Source organism: Saccostrea cucullata, unplaced genomic scaffold (genome assembly GCF_032062105.1).
Source record: "Saccostrea cucullata isolate Sc308-1 unplaced genomic scaffold, CSIRO_AGI_Scuc_v1 ctg1076, whole genome shotgun sequence".
Lineage (NCBI taxonomy): Eukaryota > Metazoa > Mollusca > Bivalvia > Ostreida > Ostreidae > Saccostrea > Saccostrea cuccullata.
The window spans coordinates 194111-221725 of NW_026933400.1; the positions used below are offsets into that span (position 1 = coordinate 194111).

The 27615-nt window shown below is 32.0% G+C and overlaps 2 protein-coding genes across 5 annotated transcripts; one reads left to right on the plus strand and one right to left on the minus strand.

The window, feature by feature from the left end:
* Positions 1-1512: 1512 nt before the first annotated feature.
* LOC134238181 (complement C1q tumor necrosis factor-related protein 3-like) lies at positions 1513-1860 on the plus strand. Its single transcript, XM_062720293.1, has one exon. It carries the CDS (start codon positions 1513-1515, stop codon positions 1858-1860), a length of 348 nt encoding a protein of 115 aa, XP_062576277.1.
* Positions 1861-3940: 2080 nt separating this feature from the next.
* On the minus strand, positions 3941-27240 carry LOC134238192 (guanine nucleotide exchange factor for Rab-3A-like). Of its 4 annotated transcripts, XM_062720307.1 has the most exons (15): positions 27164-27240; positions 25219-25812; positions 25049-25170; positions 23128-23178; positions 17579-17771; positions 15676-15771; positions 13879-13956; positions 11484-11729; positions 10708-10728; positions 9691-9819; positions 9389-9468; positions 8803-8902; positions 8298-8364; positions 4001-6373; positions 3941-3963 (listed from the first exon to the last, which is right to left on the minus strand). In XM_062720307.1, the coding sequence occupies exons 2-14, from the start codon at positions 25714-25716 to the stop codon at positions 6303-6305; spliced, it is 1752 nt and encodes a 583-aa protein (XP_062576291.1). In that variant the 5' UTR covers positions 25717-25812; positions 27164-27240; the 3' UTR covers positions 3941-3963; positions 4001-6302. The 4 variants fall into 4 exon arrangements, with proteins under 4 accessions (XP_062576291.1, XP_062576288.1, XP_062576292.1 ...); XM_062720304.1 differs by having other exon boundaries at positions 25049-25812; XM_062720308.1 differs by lacking the exon at positions 23128-23178 and having other exon boundaries at positions 25049-25812.
* Between the last annotated feature and the right edge of the window lie 375 nt (positions 27241-27615).

Here is a 27615-nt window from a genome sequence, read left to right on the forward strand (position 1 = left end):
GAAAAAAGTTTATAAAAATATCACCATATCTTAAGTATACAAATGAAATAGGAGTTTTCTAAGCGAATTCTAATTTAATTTGACCATGTCCTCTTGTCTATAATACTAATAGTTCATAGTACAACAACATACGGACAAACTCCTAATATAATAGCAAAAGACGCTGTCACAGTAGACCGCCGAAATGAGATTTTCTATTGCAGTTGAATATGGTATATTGTCCGTAACATGACAAATCTTCAGAAATCGCAGAGGGTGCCATTGGTTCACTGTTTATAAAAAAAAATATCACTGTGACGGACTATATAACTTCAAATGTAAAACGTTACGGTGATGAATTTGAGTTATAATCCATGTCTATTAATTAACGTCAGACAAGGCATAAAATCAATAATTTGTCGTTATTTATGCATATATTTATGAATTTGCTGTGTAGCCTAAAATATGTACTGTGAAAACTTCAGAACGCAGTGATGTATATTTTTTAATTTTTTTCATTTTTTTAACAGGATTAGTTTGACAATGCTATATTTGATGATTTTTGTATTCATCTTTACTGGCGCTGCCGAAGCTTCCTCAAGTCCAAGTTTGAAATCATTCTGGGATGATTACAACAAAATTACGAAAAACGGTGCCAGGCATTGGGATTTGTCAAAGAAAAGTGCAACTGCAAGGAAAGGAAGGGTGAAATCAGAGGTAAATAAATAATAAGCATACTGTATACAGGGTTATTTTCGCCCTTTTCAACATGTGAACAATTTTGCCCCGTTTAAAATTCGCCCAGTCATAGTTCTGTTTAAGAAATTATGAATTCGCCCAATCAAGGATAGGGCGAAAAAGCCGAAAATAAAACGGGGGCGAAAATTTCCCTGTATACAGTATTTCATTCTTATTTAATTTGTAATAATTTGAGTTGTGGATAGTTAAGTTGGTAGAGCACCTGACTAAAATATCGATTCCCGATTCAAAATACATTTTCTCCTTTCCTGTTACAAAATCAGTAATCTTCATTTCGTCTGTCAGCATTTACTTTGTTTTTATGGGAACTCAAAAGCATGCTCTGTGTACGAGTATTTTTTACATCAGTGCAGGCTACTGATGCAGCGATTGATAAACTGATATCACAGAGATTACTAGTATATCATTAGCAGAATGTACCGTAAATAACGTTCACGGCGGACTTAATCGGTCAACAGGGGATGCTTACTCCTCATTGTCACCTGATCCCGCCTCTAGATATTCCGGGATCCTTGTTTAACGACCTGTTGATAGATATGTATTGTTCATCGACTTTTTTATACAGTGTTTTAGATCACTGGTCATTTTTTCCGCCTTTTCAAAAATAAATCATGTCAACTTATTAAAGGTAATATACTGTAACTGAAGAAAAATTCTAACCCGACAATCTAATGATTGTTTTCTTGTGCACTCAAAAATCTTTGCTCTATGATTCATTCTATGTTTAAAATATATTTTTATTGCTAAAAATGATCTAACTTTGCAGCTACAAGGATGGTGGCCTTTGATACAAGATTAAAGAACTTCGTCACTAATGCCAAGGTTGGAAGCAAAATTGTTTTTAATGATGTTCAGTTAAACATTGGAACAGGCTACGATGCATCCACAGGTATATTTACTGCGCCTTACTCGGGTGTGTACGTGTTTGAGTGGACTCTCATGACCGAGACGTCCAAAGAAGTGCTCACTGAATTAATGGTGAACGGGAAACCAAGGTCCTATAGCCATTGTCGCTCTGTAGCTGGGCCGACCAGTGATACCTGTAGCAAAATGGCAGTGGTGGAGCTCAAAGCCAAGCAACATGTCTGGATACAGGTATTCATTCGACCAGCATATGTTTAAAATGTGTATTCATCCTTCACTGGATTTATGCTTTGAAAAATAGAATTCCTGACTCCCCTGTATTCCATGACTTAAATTAATTATTCCTCTCAAATAAATTCACAACTAGAAGGGGTGGCAGATATATTGTAATGTTCAAACATATTTCTGCTAGAAGATGGTCTTGCAGATGACTTGGACAGAATTCAAAGGTTTGGGAACCGGTGAGGAGGGACACCCCCTCCCACCTTTTAGCAATGATGCATTGAATATTGGAGATTGCGGATCATAACTTCTATTCTTATTTAAACTTTTATTCTGATTTATACGATAACTGTCTAACGTGGATGACGTCATCACACAAAACATGCAACGTACATTTGTGCTTACGCTGAGAGAATTTCTTCCGGGGAATATGTGTTGGGTTTTAAATTTGAATAGAACATTAAGATAGATTCTCATAACAGCTAGTAATTTATAATACCAACATTTTACGTAATTCATGGTAAAGCGCAATGGCACTTGTTTCGTATCAGGGCACCCCTAAAATAAGTAGGGTCTGCCCTATAAACCGCACAAGTGCCTGTGGTGAAGCCTCTCTCTCTGTTATGGTTACCTTACATATAACAAAAAAAAAAAGATTCAATAAACAAACTTTAATGAAAATTTAAATATAAATGTGTATATATTGTTCATCATCAAGAGATGAGCTTTAGAGTTTTAAATTTGGAGGTGTCTTATCAGAATGCCCCTCTACCGACAGATCAACAGTTAACAGTAAAACGGATGAACCTGGTAAAACAAGAAAATTTAAAGAATTGTGGTCCCCCGCTTTCGGTGTCGTTGTGGATGTGTTACCACTATATATGCATATTGTGTCAAAAATGAATGCCCTATTATACGTCATTTTAAAGTACATGTCATCACGAAAGTTTAAATTTTTGAAAATTAGGTCAAACATGAAAAAAGTCAATGATTTAAGGACAGGTGATGCAAACAAACTTTTGTCAAAAAATTTGAACATAACAACTTGGGTCATGTTTAAATGAGTAAAATGAACAAGTTTAACTGCATTGTTTTTCATCATTCAATCAAATTTACACAGAAATGGAATCTGAAATGAAAAATATTTGCATAGATTAATAAGGATGCTTTCAAAAAGATAGACTTTTGAACATCACGGAAGGTTTACAATTTCTTTATATTCTGGAATTTTATCATTTGCAATGAAATTAGGTAAAAAAAATATATATACCAATCCAGGCATCCATTTTTTGTTTGTATTATCTGTCCTTAAAAATCATAGCATACACAGAAACATCTTGACATATCAAATGTGAAGGCATTATCTCTTCACAGTCAAAAATTATCAGGAAAGAACATTTTCAAAGAGTAGGTCAATCTTCAAGGTCAATGATACTGGGTCAAAATTTGTAGTATATTTAGAACTTTTCCTTGCTTATGTGAAAGCGGGGGACAATTAACAAGTTAGAATATAGCCAGCCATTTGTATCATTTCTTTAAGAATTCCATACATACAACTCTTTTATAAAGTGCATTATAGAATGTATACAATGGTCTCTTATTTTGCTAATGATATTTTATGTCCACAATTATTTCAAATACATGTACAAGTATACATGGCAAATGGTACATGTGAATTAAAGCATGTACAAGACAGAAAAATGCAAGAAAATTGAGGTAAAACAAATGCTACAGAAGTCTTTGACAATAACATTAACCTTTGTAAACAGATAATAAAGTCTTACTTATCAAACAGATGAACATCAATTAATCTGTGTGAATATAGTTTACTGAAAATGTACAAGAGTAGAGTGTTCACAGTCCACATAAAATTGTTCATTTTTAAGTACCTGTAGTACACCTGTATGAAGATTAGTCTATCCATGTACCATCAAGAGAATATCCTGATGATAAACAATTTGTTACATGCATTATCAAAATGTGCGATACCTTAAAAGTATTGGAAAAAACGAATGTATCTGTGGTTTCAACTCATACCTGAAGTAAACATATTGAAACTTAGAATAATCCAGCTATTCTTTCTATCAAAACTCTATGAGCACTCAACCAGGGACCTACTCAGTGTTTTTATGGAATAAACTTAAAAAAAAAGTCAGAAATTGTTTATGGAATAAACTTTAAAAAAAAAAGTCAGAAATTGTTCATTTTCTCTCATCATTGACAAAATGATTGGATACTATGCATCAATGAAGCAAATCCATTAATATTTTTTCTTTTCACATTTCAAGCATTTCCAGCATTCTTCATTTGCTTAAATTTAATCACAACCAATATATCGCAGAGACAAAACAAAAACAAAATACTGAACTAAGAGCACACATAATTCAAGGTTTAAAACGTCCAGAAAAAAAAGAATAGAACAAATATCAACTCCTGAGAAAATATTCTGCATATGAATAGTCTTTAGTAAAACAAGGTTACAAAACTTGCAGCTGTTTCTCACAAACAAATATACCAGTAATTTATTCTAAAACAACTGAAAGTACATGTATCAGCTTCACGTATTTCAAAACTTTCCTGTGAGAACCAGAATATAAAGATATTTACTCTGAGGGTATAGACATTTTTCTCAGTAAAATTTTCAGGAAATAGTCACTTCTTGTAGAGACAGGCAGGTTTTTTAATTCTAAGATAAATCTTCATAGCAGTCATGTTACTGTGTTTCTAATGTTGTTCTCAATACTTTGATAACTAAAGCATCAATTTCTTTTTTTGTTCCTGTTTCTAAACTAATACTAATTTCTAAAGCATACATGTAGCATATGTTAGTGTTTATTGCACATGACTCTGTTTATATATTAGATTAAATTTCAAATTTTAAATTTTCAAGGTATCTAATACAATTATGCATTACACTTTATAAAAGTGAGTTGTTTTTTTCTTGCTGTACAATTTTGAATAGTGAATCTCAAACATTGGTATTCCGTTTACAACAATACAAATCAAAATGAAGATAAATATGTAACAAAGTACCACATATTGCACAAAAACACAGCTATTATGAAATTGCATCAACAGTTCTGAATTGTAGATAAAATAAATATATATATTTCTAACAACAAAATATAATAACAATTTTGTTTAGGATCTTATATAACTTCAAATGCATGTAATAAACAATACTAATATACAATACCCTTTTCAAGTTATAAATTTAAGTTTACATGTAACATGTTAAAATATAGATAATTTAACAGTGCATATTTCCCACGGATTAAAGAGCTGGTTTGGCACATGTTCGTAAATTCAAAACACTAAAGCAAATCAGAACTATACAAAGGAAACAAGATTTATGTTTAAAGCAAGGGTTTGAAATTGAAAATACTTTCTCCAATTGCTCTGTACAATGAATATATACATCACTTTCATTAATTAATTCATTTTTTTTCAAAAGCTTCCTTATATATTTTCAATCAACAGTATTCTAAAATATTATACATATATACAAATTCTATATACAGTATACACAACTCTGGTACATATAAAAAATTCCTTTACATGATTATACATGTAATATCACTATTTATCCCTCTTGTCAACTAAATCACATAAAAAAAATATCTGCAATATATTAAAAAATATGTATTTTTCAGGTGGGCTACTCCAAGTATATTTTTGATTAACCAATTTTTGTGGCATTATACAACAGAATACATATTTTGTATAAAAAACTGCCACCAAACTTAGTCTTTCATGAAACTGAAAACAGACGTCTATGATGAAACTGATTTTTCTAATTTGCACATTATCAGTGGAAGAAAAATGTTGCACCATGACTTGTGCGCTAAACATTTATGATAACTATTAATCGTCAGAAGTATTCTGCACTTAAAATAATACATTTAAATAAGTGAACAATAAAAATTTGCTTATCTTTAATTCGATCTAAACTCTACCTAAAAGACATTCAAATGGAAACATGGAACTTTAAACATGCTTATAACTATTTGCAAGGAACTGGTTATTTGGCTTCCTTAAAAGCATAATTCTTTATATTCTTAAGCTCCAGAATATGCTTAAGACTGATGGGAAATGAAAATAACATCACCACAATTCATCATAAGTGTGTTTTACTGTAGATACTTTAGGATTCTGTCAAACAAAATCTCCTAACTATCATGACAACATAAACAAAATGTAATTGGTGTATAAAATCATGTCTTTCAACATTATCCATGTTGTATAACTTCACAAATCTTTAATCTAAAATTTCTTTCTCTCAAGCTGTGACAGTTGTCCCCCTCTAAACAAAGGAAAGTGGACTGGATGGCACTGAAAATCTCCTTGAAAGCCCTGCAGCAGCCTCTTATTTGTCAGTATCCTGCCTCTGTAGGCACTATACAATGGCAAGTGAAAAGTCACTAACATGTTTAAGTGTGGCCTGAGAATCACTAACATAGGAAGTGTTCACTAACAAACTAGGAATAACCAAGTCTAGAAAGAGCCATCTTCTTCCTCAATCTTGCAACTTCGTAAAAAGCATCCTTGTCTGAAACGAAAGAAATATCAGGAAAAATTTAACATACATTTACAGCTGAAATAAAATTTTGTTTCACAAAGAATTATTTATTGTGCAGTGCTACCAGACATATTCTAACAGAATAATTTGCTAGAATTATAAGCATATTTTTAGCATTTTTTTCTATTGATTTTATACTTTAGATCAAACTCACAGTTTCTAAAGGTGACTCAAAGGTTAAAAAAAAAAATAAATAAATAAATAATTGCTCAATGAAGCTTTTGCACAACATTATCAAATTTAAATCATAAAATACTGTAAAATCACATATTTCTGTGGGGTCAAATTTTCGTGGTTTGAGAAAAATCTCTTAGTTCGTGGGGATTTGATTTCGTTGATCAAGAATTAATGAGCACTTATGTATGTAACATTTTACATTTCATGGTGGACATGAATTCGTGGGTCTCACCATACCTCATTAAAGTGCCGCGCCACAGCGTGATACGCCCGTCAAAAAATTACAATTTTCTTGAACAGTTTAGAGATTTTAGAAAATCACACCAACTTATTCTAAGATTTCAATGATTTTTCCATTCCTTAAAATATTTATCCATCCCCTGTGATGTAGGCATTATAATTATAATAAATATTACATCACTGATAGATTTCTGTGCTGGTTGTGCACCTTGTCAAAAATCATCAAGGGTAGTCTTAACAATTTTAATCTATTACCAAATTAATTTTGAAAAGAAAAGGCTGGCCATCAAATGCACACATGTTATAAACTGACAGCAGTAAACGTTCTGTTTTCTAATCCCCAAAGGGTACAGATAAACTGCTTAATTGACGACAGACAGCTAACCTTCCTACATTGAACTCATTAATTAATCGCACTTTGGATGCTTCCTACAATTATATATGAGATGAGTGTGTCTGACACTATCTACTATAATTTTTTTTTAAAAATATATAAAATATATATTTTTTTTTTTGTTGAGATTTAATGTCCACAAGTTTTAGTATGTAATTCATATGGAAGGATTCCACCCCACCCAAAAATTAGTTTTTAAATTAATAATATTACATAATATCAGATTAGTTTTTGCAATATCAAATTAGTTTTAATTACTTTTCATCAAATACATTTTAAAACTTAAGTTAGTCAACAAGAGCTATTTTTAATCAAACAGGCTTACCCATTTGGCCAATACTCAAGGGATATAGAAACACCAATGCTCAGCAGTTTGCTCCTACTCAAAACCCATTAATTTCTCTCTAATTTGACATGTTATATTTTCTGTTATCAAAATTCTTCTTGACCAGTGCTTGATAATTACACTCATGGGATAGGCAGGATTTCTCTGAAATACATTATATTTGTTATAGATTGCTGTCAAGTATATGCTTAGAAAAAATAAGTATTTTCGTTGAGTAAGTGATTGATTTAACACTTTTTTAATAAGGACAATGCAATACTCTTACATTATTTGGGATGTGTAAATGAATAGTAAAAAGACACATTTTAAAAAAATATATCACTTAAATTAAAGGTCACAGTGACCTTGAAATAGGTCACAACACACCTTCTATTTAAGATGCATAAACTGGCCAAGTTTGATGATTGTAAGTCTTATAGTTTTCTAGTTATGGGCCGGAAAGGATTTTTCCATATTTGGCTATAACTTCTTATTAGGTCAGCGACCTACTTTTTGTGCGTACACACCTTGTTACCCAAGATGCATCAGATGACAAAGTTTGATAATCCTAGGCCTAGTAGTATTAAAGTTATGAGCCGGAAACGAAAAAGCTAACAGACAGACAGACGGACACGAAGCCTATAACATAATACGTCCCGTCTTAAGACGGGCGTATAAAAACAACGAAAATTAAACCCCAACGAAAATTTGTGATTTCACAGTACTGGATCAGTAAATGACCATAAAAGATAGCTAACCTTCACTCTTCACTAAACCTTGGTTAATGTATCGAATGTATGTATAGAAATCACAAACAGCAGCAATCTGGAATAATAATAAAATACATGTAATCCAGTTTCTGATATGTTATATATATTTTCTTGAAAAGCTTTAATTAATATGATGAATTATAGAAAAATAATTAGTTAACTATAAGTTACTTTAAAATGATTTAAACTTCAAAGGCATTAATAATTTCATAATGTGGCAAGATTGTATATTGCTTTCTTTTTTCTTCTACAAATACAGGTCAAAAATAACAAGCAACTGTAGTCATGTGTGCTCATACAGCTCCTTTCAGAGATTTATTTTTCAAAACTTTTAAATATCCTTGCATCTAATGACAAAGAATTTTTTTAAATATGAATGTGGCTTACCCTTTCCAACAGGGCTGGGATATACAATAACTTACCCTATTCCTACAGAGCTGAGATATACAATGACTTACCCTATTCCTACAGAGAAAGATATACAATGACTTACCCTATTCCTACAAAGCTGAGATATAGAATACCATTCGGAATCTTCTCCCAGCTTTATTTTGTAGTTACACAGTTTGTTGCTTTCTGTTAAGCGACACTTCCTAAGGAAAAGAAGAAAAGATTTAACCATAGGACTTCACAGGCTTTAAATTTATGTTAATATCAAAACTCTCTTTTTGAAGGAAAATTAACTCCCCTGTATTTTAGTGTCAATGAACAAAATTATTTAGTATTTTTCCCTAAAAAGTTATAAAAATATTTACTGTTAAGTCATAATATTCATTCTATAACTACTAGTATAACAATTTCCTAAAATGTTAAAATTTACATTATACACTTTCTTCCTTCGAAGTTTCAATAAAATTCAAACATTCAGATTTACAAGACTTATCAAAATATTAAAGATTCTTCACATTTATTTCATTTTTTCTTTTTACATTTCTTTATAAAATGTTTTTAAAAAGTTGAGGATAAATTTGATTAAGTTTTACTTGACATATTTCCTTTCTAGAGGGCCTTTTATTGTGATCAGTTGTACACAGTTTAAGACACCTGCTAAATATGAAACCTGCTAGGTATAAACATACCTTGGATAGGAACTATCGCCAGGAATGGGTTCTATTGTCAGACTATTACAGGCCACACAACTTTTCACTTTTTCTGCCAACTGCAAATGTAGAAATTATGTACTAAGCACACCCAATACTGTATAATAGAGAAAAAAAGTCTTGTTTCAAATCTGTAATAATTCTACATAATCATCTCTGCTGTACTTTACAGAAATAATTACAAATACTCGTCTGTACTTAAATTTGTATTTGTGGCAACTTCAGGCTGATTTCTAGAGTAAAACCTCTCTATACCTTTAGCTTCACTGTCTTATACTTACAGCTACATTAGAGAAGTTCAGGCAGGGGCCTATGTCTTCTACATACATCCGGTTCAGGAAGGCAGTAGATAACTCGAGGGAAGGTTTCTGCCTCCATTCCACAAACTCTTCATAAATTGTACTGTCAATCTGTCAATGTTAAAATCAGTCATATGAAAAATTTCATTGCATGTTAACATCACCAAGAATATAGATGATTTATAAATTTTATCAAGTGAATTTTCTTTAAACAACTATTTTATAGAGAAAAAAAAAATCAAAAAATAAGGGTTTTTTTAAAGAAAATTTAGAGTTTGAATAGAAAGATGTTTTGTAAATGATTATTCATGCTGTTTGTCTTTTGTGTTTAATGTCTTCACAGATATGACAAGTGAATATCCTGCATATACATGATTAATATGGACTGAGATAATAAAATGAAATTTTAATGATTTTATTTCAAAAATTGTACAACCACACCCTCATATAAATATTTGGTATGCAAGGTATATCAAATTTTGTAACTTTTTCCATTTATAATCCTGTATGTGTTGGAAAGCGTATTAATTTGTTGTTTAAAGGCAAGAAGAAAAATTAAGTGTTTCACTTTCTTTGGTTACAATTTTAAGCATGCATTATTATTATACAGCTAAATTTAACAGTATATTTTAGCCTTTACTAAATAGCCAGTTAAAAAGTAATTTAAGTGGTTGAGAAATTTACAGCCATTCAGAACAAATTTACTACAAAATATTTTACAAAATATGAATGGTAAGATTAAGTTTATATGTATATATATATTATATATATATATTTTAAAGCTGATAATCACGAAAACTTGAATGCAATTAAATCTTAATTTAATAGACATATTAATTTAATTTCAACTTCGTTTATACCAGAATAATTTTTAAAAAGAGAGAAGTTTGTTATAGATTAAGGAATAGATGGTTTTGAGTAGATAGGAATAAACTGTATATGTCCAGTTCCCATGTCTCGCATTCATATGAGATGAATGAAATAGATACTGATATTTACCATTTCGTCATCATTTTCTGTCTGAGAGATTGATGTAAGTTGTGGTGAATTAAAAATGAATGTGCTTGATTTTGCCTAGAGTCAAATATACATATCAGAACAAAAAAATTTTTTTTTCTTCAATTAGCAGCCTAGTTTCTAAACTATGTTAATATAACTTGTCTTTAAGTTAAGAGAGAGAGAGAGAGAGAGAGAGAGAGAGAGAGAGAGCCTTGGGCCATATATACCGCTCAACTGAGTCACTATGATGTTGCTTTTATTAAGCAATATGACTTTTTCAATAGGTATACATGTTTATATATAATGCTGATTTAGTTCTGATCCTACATCATGTGCATTATTGAAGAAATCTGGATCTAAATTTTCTAATTTTTTAGGAACTCCCCTTTGAAAGAGGCTATGATCCTCCTTTTTGAAAAAAAAAAACAAGAATTATACCATTCAATTAAGGAAGATCTGTGGCAGGTTTAGTTTACCATCCCAATGGCTCTTGAGAAGAAGTTAAAAATGTTTTAACATGTTAAAAAATATTACAAATGGACAGACACCAGCAAAAATAAGATCAGAAAAGACATAAAAAGCTCAGTTTAGATTTTAACTCAGGTGAGATAAAAACATACTGAAGTATTAACTAATGTCTTCAGTTTCTAAAAAGATATTTTTAGTTAAAAGTGAAATTGTCTACTTTAATTTTAAAAGTAACTTAAATCTAAACTAAGAATTAACTAAAATCAAATATGACAAAGTTATAAATAACTTTTAAGACAGTCCCTGACCTCTTTACAGCGGTCAGCCTTGGCTTCCTGTTGGGCCTCTACTTCCTGTCTGGCCTCCTTGGTAAACTCGTGGTGACTGGTGGAGCGTCGGTGAGTCTTCCAGAACGGCTTGCTGGACTTGGGCTTCTCCTTCTCCGCCGCCATTGTAGTGGCTATCTGGGGGTGGAGGTGTTTGTTGGGGGAGGCTGGGGTGGAGGTCAGGACCAGCTGTTTCAAGGCCACGACCTCAGCCTGAAGGACCTCAATCTGTCACAGATAATTAATGTTACTTTTGTTATATTCCACAGTGTGAAAGGATAACATGTTGGTTATTTCATCTTTTTTTTATCATCTCTTGACTGTCACAATAAAATATAACATTATGCATATATCACATGGCTTTGAGGGTGACATACCAGAATATTTGCCCTTAGGTGACAGGAAAGCCCTGGAGTGTTATGTCACCCTCTGTCTTCGGCATCGGGTGACATAACACTCCAGGGCTTTCCTGTCACATCAGGGCAAATATTCTGGTATAGTCACCCGAGAAGCCATGTGGTATATGTTATATGACATTTTTGAAACTAGAAAACTGACCAGTCAGCAAGGGCCCCGCCATGGGGTAGAATTAAAAGGGTGCAGCTTACAGAATGATTAATAAATGTACAAAGAATAAGCAACAGTAACTGTATTCTTAAAATTTCAAGATGATTCCTGAATATTCAAAAACCTGAAAATAATATCCTTGTATTTACATTATGCAGTAAAGGACAACTTAACATTGAATGTATATTTAAACAATTATGAAGCTTGTGTTATATAAAATGCCAGCTTTCTCAATCAATGAATGCAAATATCATGAAGGCTTGACCTTAACTTCAAACAAACAGCAGTTGCAGACAAAGGTTTTCATTTATCTTAAAGTGACAGATAAAGAAAAGCCTACTAAATTTTCTGCAGCAGGCTAGATAATTAATCCCAAGGGATTAATTGTACCTCTCTCTTCATTTTCTTGTAAATTAACAAGAACTTTTCAGTATCAATGATAGAATGGGGTTTTTATACAACTACATTAAAAATTAGTAATATTCTTGAATTAATATATAAAAAAAAAGTGAAAAAAGTGAAAAAAAAAAGTAAATCAAAAACTCTTCTTTAATCTATTTTTTTTTAAGAATTCAATGAAATCATTACTATTAAACAAAAATAAATAATAAAAATTTATATTTAAATCCACATTTCAGAGTGTTCATAGCATTCCAAATTGCTTTAACTTCAAAACAAACTTCATTTGCAGACAGAGGTGGTAATTAATCTCAGTGTGACAGATAAAGATAATGCTCTGGATTTTCTTCAGGAGAAAAGCTACTTAATCCCAAGGGACTCCTAGCAGCATTCAGTGTACAATGGGAACATCTTCAGCAGTTATCTCTCTTTGCCAATGCATTCTTATATAAAGTTAAGGAATCTTTCCCACCACCCCAGCTCTAAACAATGGGACATAGAGAACCAAACTTAGCATCAAAATATGTATTTTGCCTACTGAACTACCGTACCAAATTTGTACTTGATTGGGCAACCATAAATTTTTGCCTGTTCATTCTTATGCATAGTTAAGGAATCTACCCCACCACCCCAGCTCCAAACCAGAAAACATAGAGAACCAAACTTAGCATCAAAATATGTATTTCTGCCTACTGAACTACCATACCAAATTTGAACTTGATTAGGCTACCATAAAAAAAGTTATTAGAAAAAAACAGAAAATTTGTGGACGGAGAGAGAGAGAGAGACAGCAGAGAGAGAGACGGACGGACAGAGTGATTACTATAGGGCACCCGCAAATCCTTGCGGGGCCCTAATTAAAAGAAAATTTAAAATCATTCAAAATTGTTAAAATGTACACAAATAATCCAAAAATGCATGTTTGATGTTAAGAAATAGACTGTGTTGTTTATTTTTGCTTAGCAACCGACGTCATAAAATCTCGAACCCGAACTAAAATTAGTAACGTAAAAACATGTGAATGTGATCGAAAGGATGACATAACTGTTTCCGTCGGAGGTGACGTAACTGTTTCAGGTGTGACTCAGCATTTTTCAGGGTTTATAGCGAAACTTATTACATTTGTGATATAATAAGAAAACTTATTCAAAAATGTTGTATAAAAGTATATCATTGCACGCCTATAAACATTAATCATTTGAAGCTCAGCCTCTATATGTAGTTGCTTGAATCATACATTAGCAAGTGCTAGATAAACCAAATACTTGTAAAGTGCTATTTAGCAGACAATAAGTAGTGTCACTGTTTATTAATTAAAATAGCATTTTATAACAAAGTTGGTTTTTACATAACATCTTGTACAAAGAGAAGGTAATTTTCAACACACAGGTGTGATATGCTGTGATTATACCTGTTGATGAGCTTCCCTCAGCAGTTTCTCGGAGTGCATCCTCTTAACATTAGCGTCCTGTACCATGTTGTTGGCTTCCTGTAAAACATCAAATAAAATTCAATTTCTTTTTCTTCTCATAACCTAGAAAAGGGTTATATATCAACAAAAACACACACAACATCCCTTAACTTAACAGATAAGAAAAGTTGTATTGCCCTCATGTCATAAAGAAAAAAAAATATTGCCCTGATAGTATCAGATAAGTTAAGATATATTGCCCCCAAGACATATACAGATACATAATGACATATTGCCCTGACAGTAACAGATAAGTTAAGATATATTGCCCCCATGACATATACAGATACGTAATGACATATTGCCCTGACAGAAACAGATAAGTTATGATATATTGACCCCATGACATATACAGATACGTAATGACATATTGCCCTGATAGTAACAGATAAGTTAACCCTTTGAACACTGTAGACCGATACATCGGTCTGATAAAATTTTGTCTTGGAACACGGTAGACCGATACATCGGTCTCAGACACTAAACTGAAAGTCAAACGTTTATTGGTAGAAATAGAAAGTGTTCTCTGCGCAAAATCTTTCGCTATGAATTATGGGTAGAATGATGTAAACATCCGTTAACAAAAATGGCGGCCCACATGGCGAAAACTACGAAAAAATAAGGAAAATTAGATGATTAGTAAAGAAAACGAAGAAGAAAGCAAAATGGCGGTAAACGACGAAATGTCCGTGAAGATTTGTTTCTGGCGATGAAAGATTTAATAAAATGAGGGAATCTGACAATAAATGTTTCTAGACAACAAATACATGAGTTATTAACAATGTTGTGAAATTTTGTAGAGAAAGATGACTTGGAATCGGAAATCAAGGCTCCTAGAACAGAGGATGTTTTCCACGCGCCAGACTGTATATCATTGTTCTGAAACACCCCATTTTATTTATTGATAATTATGGACTTGCTTTTTGATAAATTCTGACATATTGCATATCATTTTACTCGGAAATAATTTCTCTTTTAAACGATTGTAAGAACATAATTGATTTTGAAACTTCATAGCAGCAAATTTATTAAATTATTGCAAAGATCCGTTCTAAAATGTAATTATGAATTTTATAGTGTTTTTGACTTGATAAATAATTTTGTATATATATAAAATTTATATCATTTAAAAGAGAATGTCTCATTTCCTACACACATTTATTAAAATATTCAAAGAAATAAAGAAGTTATATACCTTTTTGTGACGGAAGGTGAAATGTTTAGTGATGCCCCAAGTTACTCACACCAGGGGTTGGTTGATAAAAGTTACTCAGTGTTGAAAGAGTTAAGATATACTGACCCCATGACATACAGACATATCATGACATATTGCCCTTCCTGTAAAATAATTAAATATATTGCCCCCATTTCATATACAGATACGTAATGACTTATTGCCCTGATTAACAGATAAGTTAAGATATATATAGCCATGACATACAGACACACAAACATATTGCCCTGACAGTAACAGATAAGTTAAGATATATTGCCCCCATGACATATACAGATACGTAATGACATATTGCCCTGATAGTAACAGATAAGTTAAGATATACTGACCCCATGACATACAGACATATCATGACATATTGCCCTGACAGTAACAGATAAGTTAAGATATATTGCCCGGTGACATACAGACATATCATGACATATTGCTGTGACAGTAACAGATAAGTTAAGATATATTGCCCTCATGACATACAGACAGATCATGATATATATTGCCCTGACCTCAAACAGACTGGCTGTGAGTTCCTCTAGCTCTTCCCCCATCTGATCCCTGACCTTCAGTAACTTCTCACACTCCTCATCCTTCAGCTTCAGCTCCTGTAACATACAATATAGAAACTGACAGGTGTTAACATACAACATAGAAATTGAGATGTTATCATCAGCTCCTGTAACATACATCATAGAAACTCAGGAGTCATACAACATAGAAACTGACAGGTGTTAAGCTCAACTCCTACAAAATACAACATAGAAATTTGATTTTACTTTCTCTTTTTAAAGTATGTGGTAGTGTCAGATACACAGCTTCCTACTAACTGGACTAGAGGGTTAACCCTTAAGCTAAATTGGTAGAGCACTGGACTGGCAAGCCAGAGGTTCTGGGTTTAATTCCCATCAGAGGCATAAAATTGTCTCTGTTACAAATAAGCTATGCTAAAAAATATTTGTGATAATTAACTTCATTAATTTTATTTGGATTTTATCATTGAAGAACAAAGAGCAAATAAAATTAGAACCTGTAATCCTACAAAACATTAATAATGATAGCTCTCATGAATGATTTTTTTATTACATAGTGACTCACTTTAACCAGGAACAAGCTGTCAACCGAGATTCTGAATTTTGATTTTAAAATCAAATGTTACCTGGTCCACTGGTAGTGGAATGTGTCATTTGTATATAAGCCTATATTACTTCCTCTATAATATATATAAAATACTTCCATGTTGATGTTTATATAAAGAAGGAACTTGCAACTGAAATCCTTATAAAAAAGATTAGATGGCAACACAAGACAAATAAGGAAATCAGAACCAGTGGGAGAGAATGTGAGATAGATCTCTTTATTCAAATTGTGGGAACTTTTGGTAACAAGGAAAACAGAATGTTTCTGTCTAAAGTAAAATTTCAAAAATGCATTAAGACTAATCAAATGAAAAAGAAAGCGACACAAGATAAATAAATTTTTTAACAGTGGGAGAGACTGTGAGATAGATCTCTTTATTTAAATTGAACTAACAAGGAAAAGAGAATGTTTCTGTGTTCAAAAATGATGGAAAGCACCTAATTTTTTGGCTGCACTGTGAGTCAAATTGACTGAAAAATACACAGATGCCATGCAGAGCAAGAGACAATTATACATGTATATATGATTAAAATATGTACTCCACATTGATTAAATTCAGACACAGAGCATACGTCATCATGGTCATTCATAGAGCTGGTTCTTCTTCTTGTTGTTTGTTTATTTTTTGCTGAATCATCAAATACTCTGTACACACTTAGTACACTTTATGAGTTAGTCATAAAATATAATGATGATGAAAAAATATCTATAAACATTCGAACAATGAATTTATGTCTAGAATCTGCTTGCCATCAAACACTCTTTAACTACTTAAGACACTGAATTCATGTCCAATAATATTTAATCATTTCTGCTGATCCACACCATTTAACCACTTGATACACTGCAATCATCTCCAATAGTATGAATGAGGAAATGCGGTTTTCTCACAGGATATAGACCATTCAGATCATTAAGTACATAAATTACTGCTGCAATCCTGCTGTGTATCAAATGTCATGGTTTCTATTGTATTCTGGCCAACAAAATATATATCTGAATCATTTTCCACAGTTCTGAAGCATATCATATTTTTGTACTCTGGGTTCTACTTTGACCCTCTTACTGACTACGTACCCAAGATAGATTATGATCTTCAAAATATTACTTGTAAATTATCAAAATCTCAGAAATTGTGTCTTTTGAATATCGTACTTCATAATTAAGGGCTGGGGTCTAAGATTGTTATTACAGGGTATAACTGAATATAACCTTAATACATGATGTTTAATTTCCAGACAGCTGAAAAGTCAATTCAACTGAGACTTTTTTTACCTCCTGAGCCTTAGAGAGTTCCTCCTGAAGCCTGCCATAGGCATGCTCCTTGACGTGAGCCATTGTCTGGCTGCGTTTGCGGAGTCGCACTTCATTGGGCAGGACCTCGGACATGGCATGTCGTAGTTCACCCCGCTGTCGCCCGCTGTGTCGTAACTCTACAGACGATGTGTCAATGTCTCCCTCTTCTGGTCTGAAGGGTAAAAAATAAACAATATAAAATCTACATTGAAACTTATGTAATTCTATACACAATATGGAAAACAACTCTTTTCACTGGTAGAGCTTGAGCTGTGGTTAAATTGAATTTTGCTGAAACCCTAGTGTTATGGGTTATTGTATATTTTTTTTCTTCGGTTTAATTACACAATGTTACAATCTTTCGAATTTCAGAACTTTTAAACTTCTGTCATCTCAATATTTCTTTCCAATTTACTGTTTTGCAGTTATCCAAAGTAAAAGAAGGAACTGAAGGTTAGGAAATCTGTGTATTTAATTAACAGATATGTTTTAATTAATGATGACGTATTTTTAATGTGATTATAAAATGTAGAATGATGCAAATTCACTTATTGTTATAGTATTTTTATATGATCTGATTATACACTAGCAATTACGTTCGTCTTATAATTACAAGAATGAGCTTAATTATTATGATCATGATGTTTAGGCTTAAAAGACCACATTCAATAAAATGAAACACATATTACTATAAAGTATTACTAATTTTAAAAGCTGAAAAAGAAGGTTGAAAAAGTCATGCAGCTATTTATGTTTTTATACAATGTATTATGACAACATGAACATGATGAATAAAGTGAATTAAAGAACAAACAGTTTATATTCTATGAGAAATAAATTAAGTTAAAAAGACTTTAAAAATTAATGTACATGTAACAATTTAAGTGATGAATTTTATTTTATATCATTATACCAGAATTTAATACCAGAAGCAAAATGTGGGACAATGTGCAAGGACTCCAAAAGTTTGCTTTAACCATAAAACACAGATTTTCCAATGTTTATACTTATATAGTTACAAGAATTCATTTTCTCAATGAATGCAGAATCAAGTACAACTGATAATAACTGTACTAAATATGCATCTAAGTCTGTATATCAAATTGCTTATAATCACTTACAAAAGATACATATACATACAAATCAGCTGGTACAAAGTACAGGCACATCCATTTAAATATTATGATTTAGTTCCCATAAAGACCAAATGGACTGTTTTTTAAAGTTAAAATCCACACACTGTGCCATATACCACCCCCAATACATATTAATTCCCATGATTCCTACATCTCGTGCCATGTCACTACCAGGCGATATAACTGTATAAATCATTAACTGCCCCCCTAAGTAGGGCTTCCAAATCTCATAGACCCACTTATGAATTCTCAAGTATCCACTTCAGCTTCTATTTAACCCCATGATAGGACATTCTCTCTGTAGAGTCAGTGTTTTTTTCCCATATATTGATGTTTTAGTAATGAACTGATGCTTTAGATCACACCATATTTAAGATATAGTACTGCTACCTTTTGTACATGTCATTTTAGATTGATGAAGTGTAAACTTTCACAGTACAGTTGTCATGAAATAATTTCAATTTTTTTTTAAAGATGTACTACCATTATTTTAAGAGACATTTGCATTAATCAAAAGATTATTTCTTCCTTGTGACAAAAATTCTTTTTATTACAGCTGTTTATCAAAGAAAATAAGAAAAAAATGTTTGAAAAAACTTTAATATATTACATATTTGTATGTATATCTATTCCTTCCCCTGGGCCATGCAAATTCTACTTCAAGGAGCATTTAAAATTTGAAATTTCATTACGCAGAAAACCTTCACATATATCCCATTTAAATCATCACAAAACTCACCTGAGTCTAAAAACAAACATATCCTCAAGTCTCAAGCCATTTGTAGGCAAAATTAACTGATCACTTATACACAAATTACCGGTGCTAGCCATTTCTACAGCTCTCACACTTTCACACCCTGCCTTTATGTTCAGGAAAATAAAATTTTACAGATAGATTCCCAGTTTTGCTGTGTAGATAAAGGAGGATTTATTTCCATGTTTTTCTATTTAGGACACGGTCACAACACAACCTGTACACTAACGTAATACAATAGTTAGCCGGCACGCAGTATACAGGCTACATAATCCACTTCCTCATAGACGGCCTTACTATATTCCAACACTTGTCACCCTAATCCTTCTGTATCTACATTAAATGAGAGTGTGTTTATATGTATCTAACATTGTGAAATACTTGTTGTAATTGTGTATAAATTGAGGGGTACATACTTAAGTTCGTTTCATTAGTCACAGTAATGACTTGCATCATGCAACTTTAAGCTATAAATGATCATATTACATGTACTTATATTCTTATAGAAGTTTTTTTGGTGAAGTTACAAACAAGATGCCTTTGTAGTAAACAGAATTGTGAAACAATGTGAGTGCTACCAATTAACTCTTGTCATTTGAAGGCCAAGTTTGAAGTCTTCCAAAAGTGGGACAATCAGAATCTCAATAAAAGTCATGTCAAAATCAAAAGTTGCTACCCAAAAAGGTCACAAACCAAGGTAAATTTCAGAAATGTCAACTGAAAGGTCAAGGTCAAATTGAAAACAGTGTGCATGTTCTTAATCAAATGACTCTCAGGTGCTCAAGGTTAAATTAGACTCAATATCTAAAAATTCATATTAATTTACCGGTATATCAAGAAAACAAAAATTACTGTAACGGTAAATATCTGAATCTATCTAATTATCAAAATAATATATATCAACTAGACAATTGCTAGATGACCACCCATTTAGAACAGAACAACTCTTAACTACATTCTGGACTTACATAATAGTACATGTGCAACCAAATTCTCTGATTAAGACTAAAAGGAAGTTAAAATTCTTAGAAATAGAGAAATAAAATGATTTTTTAATTTAATTCCTAATAAGAGAAAGAAGTAAAAAAAATTCAAAAAAATCAAAAAATATTTTTTAATTTCTTTGGCAAATTTCCCTATCCATGTTTGTTATAAAACCAAGGAAACTAAAAATTTCTAATAATTCCCACATGAAAAAAGTATACATGTTTATGTAAGTGACAGATAGCATGCACCATTACATAAATGTCAATAAAGATCCTTACCCCATCTAGTACAAAAAGTGATTGATGGAGCACATTGTTTTTGTTTTTTCAGACATAAAGTGCACAATAAACCATATATTCCTAGTCAGTGTGGTAAGTGTATAACATTCCACAGAGAGATAAAAGCCTTGGTTTGTTAGCCTTGTTAAGGACCTTGTTAAAGCCTGTCAAAGAGGACAGATTTTATTAGGGAATTGATTATAGGTTTATTGCTCCTCCAATACTGGAGAGTTCTTGTCTCCCATGTTAAAGATCTCTGTAATTACAGGGGACTAAAATGTGGTAGCAGTGCATCTCTAACGGTCAACCATAATAATTGGTTTTTAAGCCTCTGAATCTGCAGCCCTCCTTCTAATGTTTGATTGTTGTCAGATTAAGCATGGATATTAGAGTCAGAGAAGTATAATTTGACAGAAGGCAAAATTGTTAGAAAACAATTGTATTCAAGCCTTTCTGCTCTTATCTGTCATTTTAACAATAAAAGTACTAATTATCAAAGTGCCATACTCCTTCTATGACTTGTCATAAACTTAATTTGAATTTAAAATTATCATGAAATCTGTTTGACATATAATGATTATAAAGCATGCTAGATGCAAATCAAATAAGTGCAATATTTCTCTGTGTTCTGACCCTTTTATGAAATTCATGTTAAAGTAAAAATCCCTGCCTTTATAAAAGTTAAACAATGAAAAATATTTCTACTTTATTAAAAATCCTTTATAAATGTATAGTCATTAGTGAAAATTTCCAAACTAAACTGTAATGCTATTTCCCCCCCCCCCCCCACAATATCTTGAAAATGCAATTTTTCATAAAACATTTCCCATCATGAAATAATGAAACCTTAAATTAGTCTCCTAAATGAAATTAAATCAAGCATGAAAAAACCATGACACATTATACATGTTACATAAAATAATCTACATGCAAGAATAATTTTTATTTTACTCTGTGACACTTCAATATTTTCAATGATAAATAATGATCTGATAAATTTTCAAGTCAAAGAATAACTTACATAACGTAAACCATAGCTATCATTATTACAGTGTTCTAAACATTCCACCAAAAAAATCACAAATACACACTCCGATGACAAAACAACAAAAGCACTTCCCCATTACATCTACTGATTGTTTGTACCATCCCCAGGGGATCACCAATACACATCTTACATTTTATATGCTGATACTAAAAATAGCCCCTACAGGTGTTTTGTTTACCTATTACGAGACAGAGCTATCGCTAAGACTAACAGGTTAAAGTGATAGTTGTGTACGATGCAGGTGACACAACGTGTATTAACCAGTGACAAGTAAGATAACTTAACAGAAAGGGAGATAATTTGTACCCAAAAGGGGAGATAATTGGAATCATGAGCATAAATGTTTAATGGTATGAAGATATGCCTGGTATACATGTAGATTATGATCTACTTGGCAATGCAGCCATAGCCATTTACATGATAGAACCATTACATGTACATGCATATTATTCAGAATGTTTTAAAAGAAATATATAAATAAATCATAAGTTTGTGTGAAAGTATTTTTCATTACTTTGAAAGAATCCAATTACATAAAGGGACTTCAGCATTGTTTGCTGTAATTTGTAGTGGAGATCAAGTCAAAGCCAGTTACACTTTCAACTAATTTTCTTACTTTTGACTTCATATCTTTAAATTGTATTTTTAATTATAATTAATAACTGATGTTTACCATTTCACTAAGCTTTTTTTTTAGTGAGTGATTTGCAAATTGTATATCAAACAGAAAAGAGACCAAAAAAAAAAAAAGATATTTCATAAATGCATGTACAATGTATGAGCATGCAGATGAATTATTGAGCTGACAAATGTATTTGTAATCATGAAAATTAATAAATTGAAAAACAATTTTTGCTTATCAAAAGTATTGTAATACATAAACATGATAAAATGCTGCTTGTGCAAAATGAGTGAGTCTCTAAGCCTCCAGCTGAATGGTTGCAGAACTACACATGTCTGGACAAAGGGCATCAGTTACATTCATCACCACAAACCCAATACAACATTTCATTGATAGCAGTATTTTGTTCTATTATGTGAAACTCATATTTAAGCTTGGAAATATTTTTTGTGGTATAATTTGATATAAGATCACTTTTAAATAGCAAATATGTTCCTCATTTTTAAAATTAGTTTGAAAATATTCTATTGCCTTTGAATTTCAAAATTCAATTGATTGATGGATTGATCAAAAGTTCAGCACATAACCCTTTCCAAAAATCCTCCCCTTACAACACTTTCAAGATGTTGGACAATATTCTATTTAGCTCTGAAGAATGTAGTACACAAATTTAAACAAATGCCCTCGTCAAGTGCAGACTTACTCAAAGAAGCTGACACCCCTCATCACCCTGTATATAGAGAGGTCTGGTTTGCTACAAGGAAACAGTGAAATGCATGCAAAACGTAACAAAAACAACATGACCCAAACTGTTATTCTGCAGAAGGAGAAGATTTAGTCTTGTTCTATTAACACTAAAAGTTAACTTAACAGGTCATTAAGCCAAAAAAAATTATCTTTGTTTCCTGTAAAAACTGAATAATCAATTTGGGTAACCCATTATTATATTAAGCAAAATTTGATGTTTTGGGAAAAATCCACTTTCAGTCCCGAAAAATTATTATTCAATAATCCCAATTTTATTCAGTAAATTAAAGAATCAATATTCATATATTTCTGTTTAAATTTTAGCATCAATATTCATTTCTCTCTTGCTTAGAAATTTCCACTATTTTTACCTTTAAAAATATTTACGCAATAAAATTTAATGACAATGCATTTCAATCACCAATTCACCATCAAATTTCACTTGACTCAAAATGTTTATGCAAACCCATTTTTAGTTAATTTAAAAGAATTCAACATCATACCCCCCAACCAGTTTTGTTTCCTTTGTTCCTCCTCCCATAAATTGATACTTTCAATCAATGTTAAATCCTCTCAAACACTGATACACTTTCAATTAATTATATTTTACAATAGTTTTTTTTGGAGGTTAATAACCATTTACACAAAAAATTATATTTCATTCTAGTTGGTCACCACAATGGTAAATTAGGGCACATGTTAGAGAGGACAAGACAAAGAAATCAAGAATGTTTTGTTTTGTATAAAAATTAAGGCTTAGATTTCTAGGAGAGAAAAGAAGTTAAACTATAGATCTTAAACAAAATTATACTTATATTATCAATCAATGGCACTTTTATATGTTTACAGGAAACAAAGATAACTGTAACATATACTATTGTTTTGCCCCAACACTTGCTACATGAACAAAATTGAAAGAGTTAGTATTCTAGTAATGTCTAAAGTTATTTAAGGAATGAAGCAATTTCAACTTATGTTATACGATATCATGGTGGGGAGATTGGTTTATAAACCGCGAAGCGGTTTATAAAAAAGAAACACACTCCTTATCTCCTGGGGAGGGGTTTTGTTATATCGTATATTCATATTGTTGAAATTAGCTTCATTCCTTATAATTTAATTTCAATATAGACAATTAGACAATTTTTCCTCAAGAATAAGGCATCAAATTGAGCATTATTTTAAAAGTAACGTCAAGCGGAGTAATACGTTTTTGACGTAACTCATTGTGACGTAGGCAAGTTATGTTATCCAAAATATTATATGTTCCTCAGCCAATGAAATAGCTTGATACAAGTAAAATTAAATTATTACATGTTAAGTACTACATTTATAATCCTGCATCACATATATTGTCTTTTATAAAAAGCCAAAAACTAGATTTTACAATTATCTCGCATAACAATTCAGGGGCTTTTCCTGGGGTCTTCATAATTTGGGATATAATCAATTTTTTTAAGAAAGAAAATCAAGTTCATTTTAATTAAAACTTGTCAATATTAAAGTTTGGAATTCTGGTCTTCCTTACCAACTAAAATTTCTGGGAAGTGAGCATCAAATCTATTTATTACATATTCAGATACATATAGTATACAGATGTATTCTTTAATGGTAGCTCAAGACAACTGAGAGCACTGAAATATTCAGCTGTAGAAAAAGTCCTTTTTTCAGAATTGGGACTCTAAATAAACCCAACTATGGACATTATTAAGTCATTCTGGATACTTTATAGAACTTTCTAAAGCTTTTTCTGACTGCACAAATTTTAAAGTTAGAAAAAAAAACTTCTACCTATTAGAGTACACATGATTGAATATATATATTTGGGAATTGCAAATGTCACGGATATGTGTATCGCTTTCAAATATTTTTCTTACCGATTAGAGTCTGTGGCAGTATCTGTTCCTGCATCCTTAGTGGACTCTTCCCCATTGCTTTCTGTTGCTATGGAAACATTTTTCTGCCGTTTCACAACCTTGTTTTCTGATGATTCCACAACCTTTGAACTAATGCCCTGTGACCTTTTAACCTCTGATGATTCCACAACCTTTGAACTAATGCCCTGTGACCTTGTACCCTCATCCACAACCTTGGAATTAATGCCCTGTGATATTTTCCGCTCGTCCCCAGTTTTAGAATTGTTTGTGCTGATAGCTGGCTGTTTTTCTTGTGTTTTTGGATTGGTTCTCTGACCCCCGTTTGAAGTGAGAGCCAATGGTTTATCATTTGATTTCAGCTGAACTGTCCCAGGAGGTGATGTACTCTGTATGAGGGGGGTTAAGTCTTTGTGGGGGATCTTAGGGGACCTCTGAGGGGACTCATACTGAATTTTCTGTAATAGTGGTGGGGAGATGGGGTGGTGGGGTAAAATAGGGGACCCAGAAATCGGGGAGGGGACCGCCTCAGGAGAGGGGGATGAGACAAAGAATACACACTCCTTATCTCCTGGGGAGGGGGTCTGTTTGATGGGGAGGCTATTGTTATTCATATTGTGGTCCAGCACTGGAGGTTTGTCAGGGGCTCCAGCAGGGAAATATCCTGCCATGTCTCTATACAGCGGTCCTCCAAACTTCTGTTAAATGTTTGGAGTCACTCCACATTATTGACTTCCTGAGACAACTAGGCTCCCGAGACACTTGAACTGTAAAATCATAAAAAATGTCTTAATAGTTTGGAATTCTTTACTTCATTTATTATTGACACAGCTGAAACATTCATTACTACTTTATATTTTCCGAGTATCCAAAATCTATCACCATTAGCAGTAAATCCAAGATTCCTCTGACTCTATAACCATGATAATTACCCTAAAAAGAATGTTCTATCGTTAAAATGATAATGTCCTACAGACCCGGTTTAACGATAGAATGCGTTCTGTGTATTCGTAATGTAGCAAAAGAAACATGGGAGATAACTTGTACTCCATATATTTACTATTAGCAATCTAGAGAGTTCTGAATATAAACATGGCGAGAGAAAAACGTTGAGAAAATTAATTGAATTTTTGTCTTTATATGGATTAATTTTGGGATAAATGGCATATGCAATCTCAAAAAGGTTTGTTTTGATTAATTTGGTTGTTATTTCCAGTGCAACTCCTTTTATATTCTTCAAAATCATTTCGGAGCGGATCCGCTCCGATTTGCTACAAATTGTGAGTATATGGGGCGTATTCTAACTGTGCTGAGGGCTTGTACCGATACACAGTTAGATCATTCTAACTATGATAAACCCTGCTTTTTACATTATGACATGTACAGGACAAAAAGCAGGGGTTAGAATCCAGGAATCTCAGATTACATTAGAAGAAAAACACTAGGCCTTAACACTCCAAATTATTTTTTACATTGGTTTTTGGTTGGAACATATAATAATGAATTGAAACATTGTTTTAAAATGATATTAATAGTACTGGGCTTATACAACACCATTTGATAAAATGTGCATCACACCCACAAACATTATTATACAACACCATTTGATAAAATGTGGCCGCCATCACACCCACAAATATAAACATAGAAATATACGTTATGGAATAAACGTAATGAAATAAAGGAGGCTCTAACAAATGTATAATTGTGAAAAACAATGCTTCCCAGCCCACAATAGCCATAAAAAGTTAAAGTTGGTTGAATTATGAAGGAATATGAGCATGTTCGTGTACAGTATTTGGGAATAGGGACTAAAAGTTATCACACACACCACAGAGCAAAGTTCTATTTTATACATGCAAGGGAGATTGAATTATCTGAAGATGAAAAAAATTCCAGGCTTATATCGTTCTCCATGGCCAAACTAAAAGATAACAAATTCGCTGCTACATCCTCAAAGTACTGCTGTGGTTCTGTTATTCTTAAAACTGCCAGCTGACGCAGTTTCATTGTTTATATAGTGTTTACCCCCTTCTTGCCATTTAGCTCTGTTTTGCATATTGATAAATTTAATTATTAGCTTACAAAACCTTCTTATGTAAAATATAAAACCATTACCAAGCCATCATTGCAGGAAAACAATGTTTTTGTCTTGTATAATCTCTCAAACCTAGCTGGCCATTTTTTTAGTCGCGTTTGATTATACTATTATGAAACCAGCAACAACAAACCAAATAAATGTAAAAATATTTTTTAGTTTTGTATGGTATATTTAGTTATTTTTAAATCAAGAAATATTGAAAAAAAATCAATCTTAAGACTATCTTATAAAAGAATAACAAGTTACAAATAATAAATGTTGTTAAAAATTTCTTTATTAGAACTGAACGCTCCGAAATTTGAGAATCACGATCCCGACGTTATTTTTCGTGCAAGAGAAGTAACCCGTGTATATCAAAGGTCACGTCCACTTGCATATATGGATTAAAAAAAAATAATTTCTAATCAAATAAATTTTAATTTATGCTATTAATCTCGAATAAAAGTGAAGTTTTTTTCATTCAAAGTCA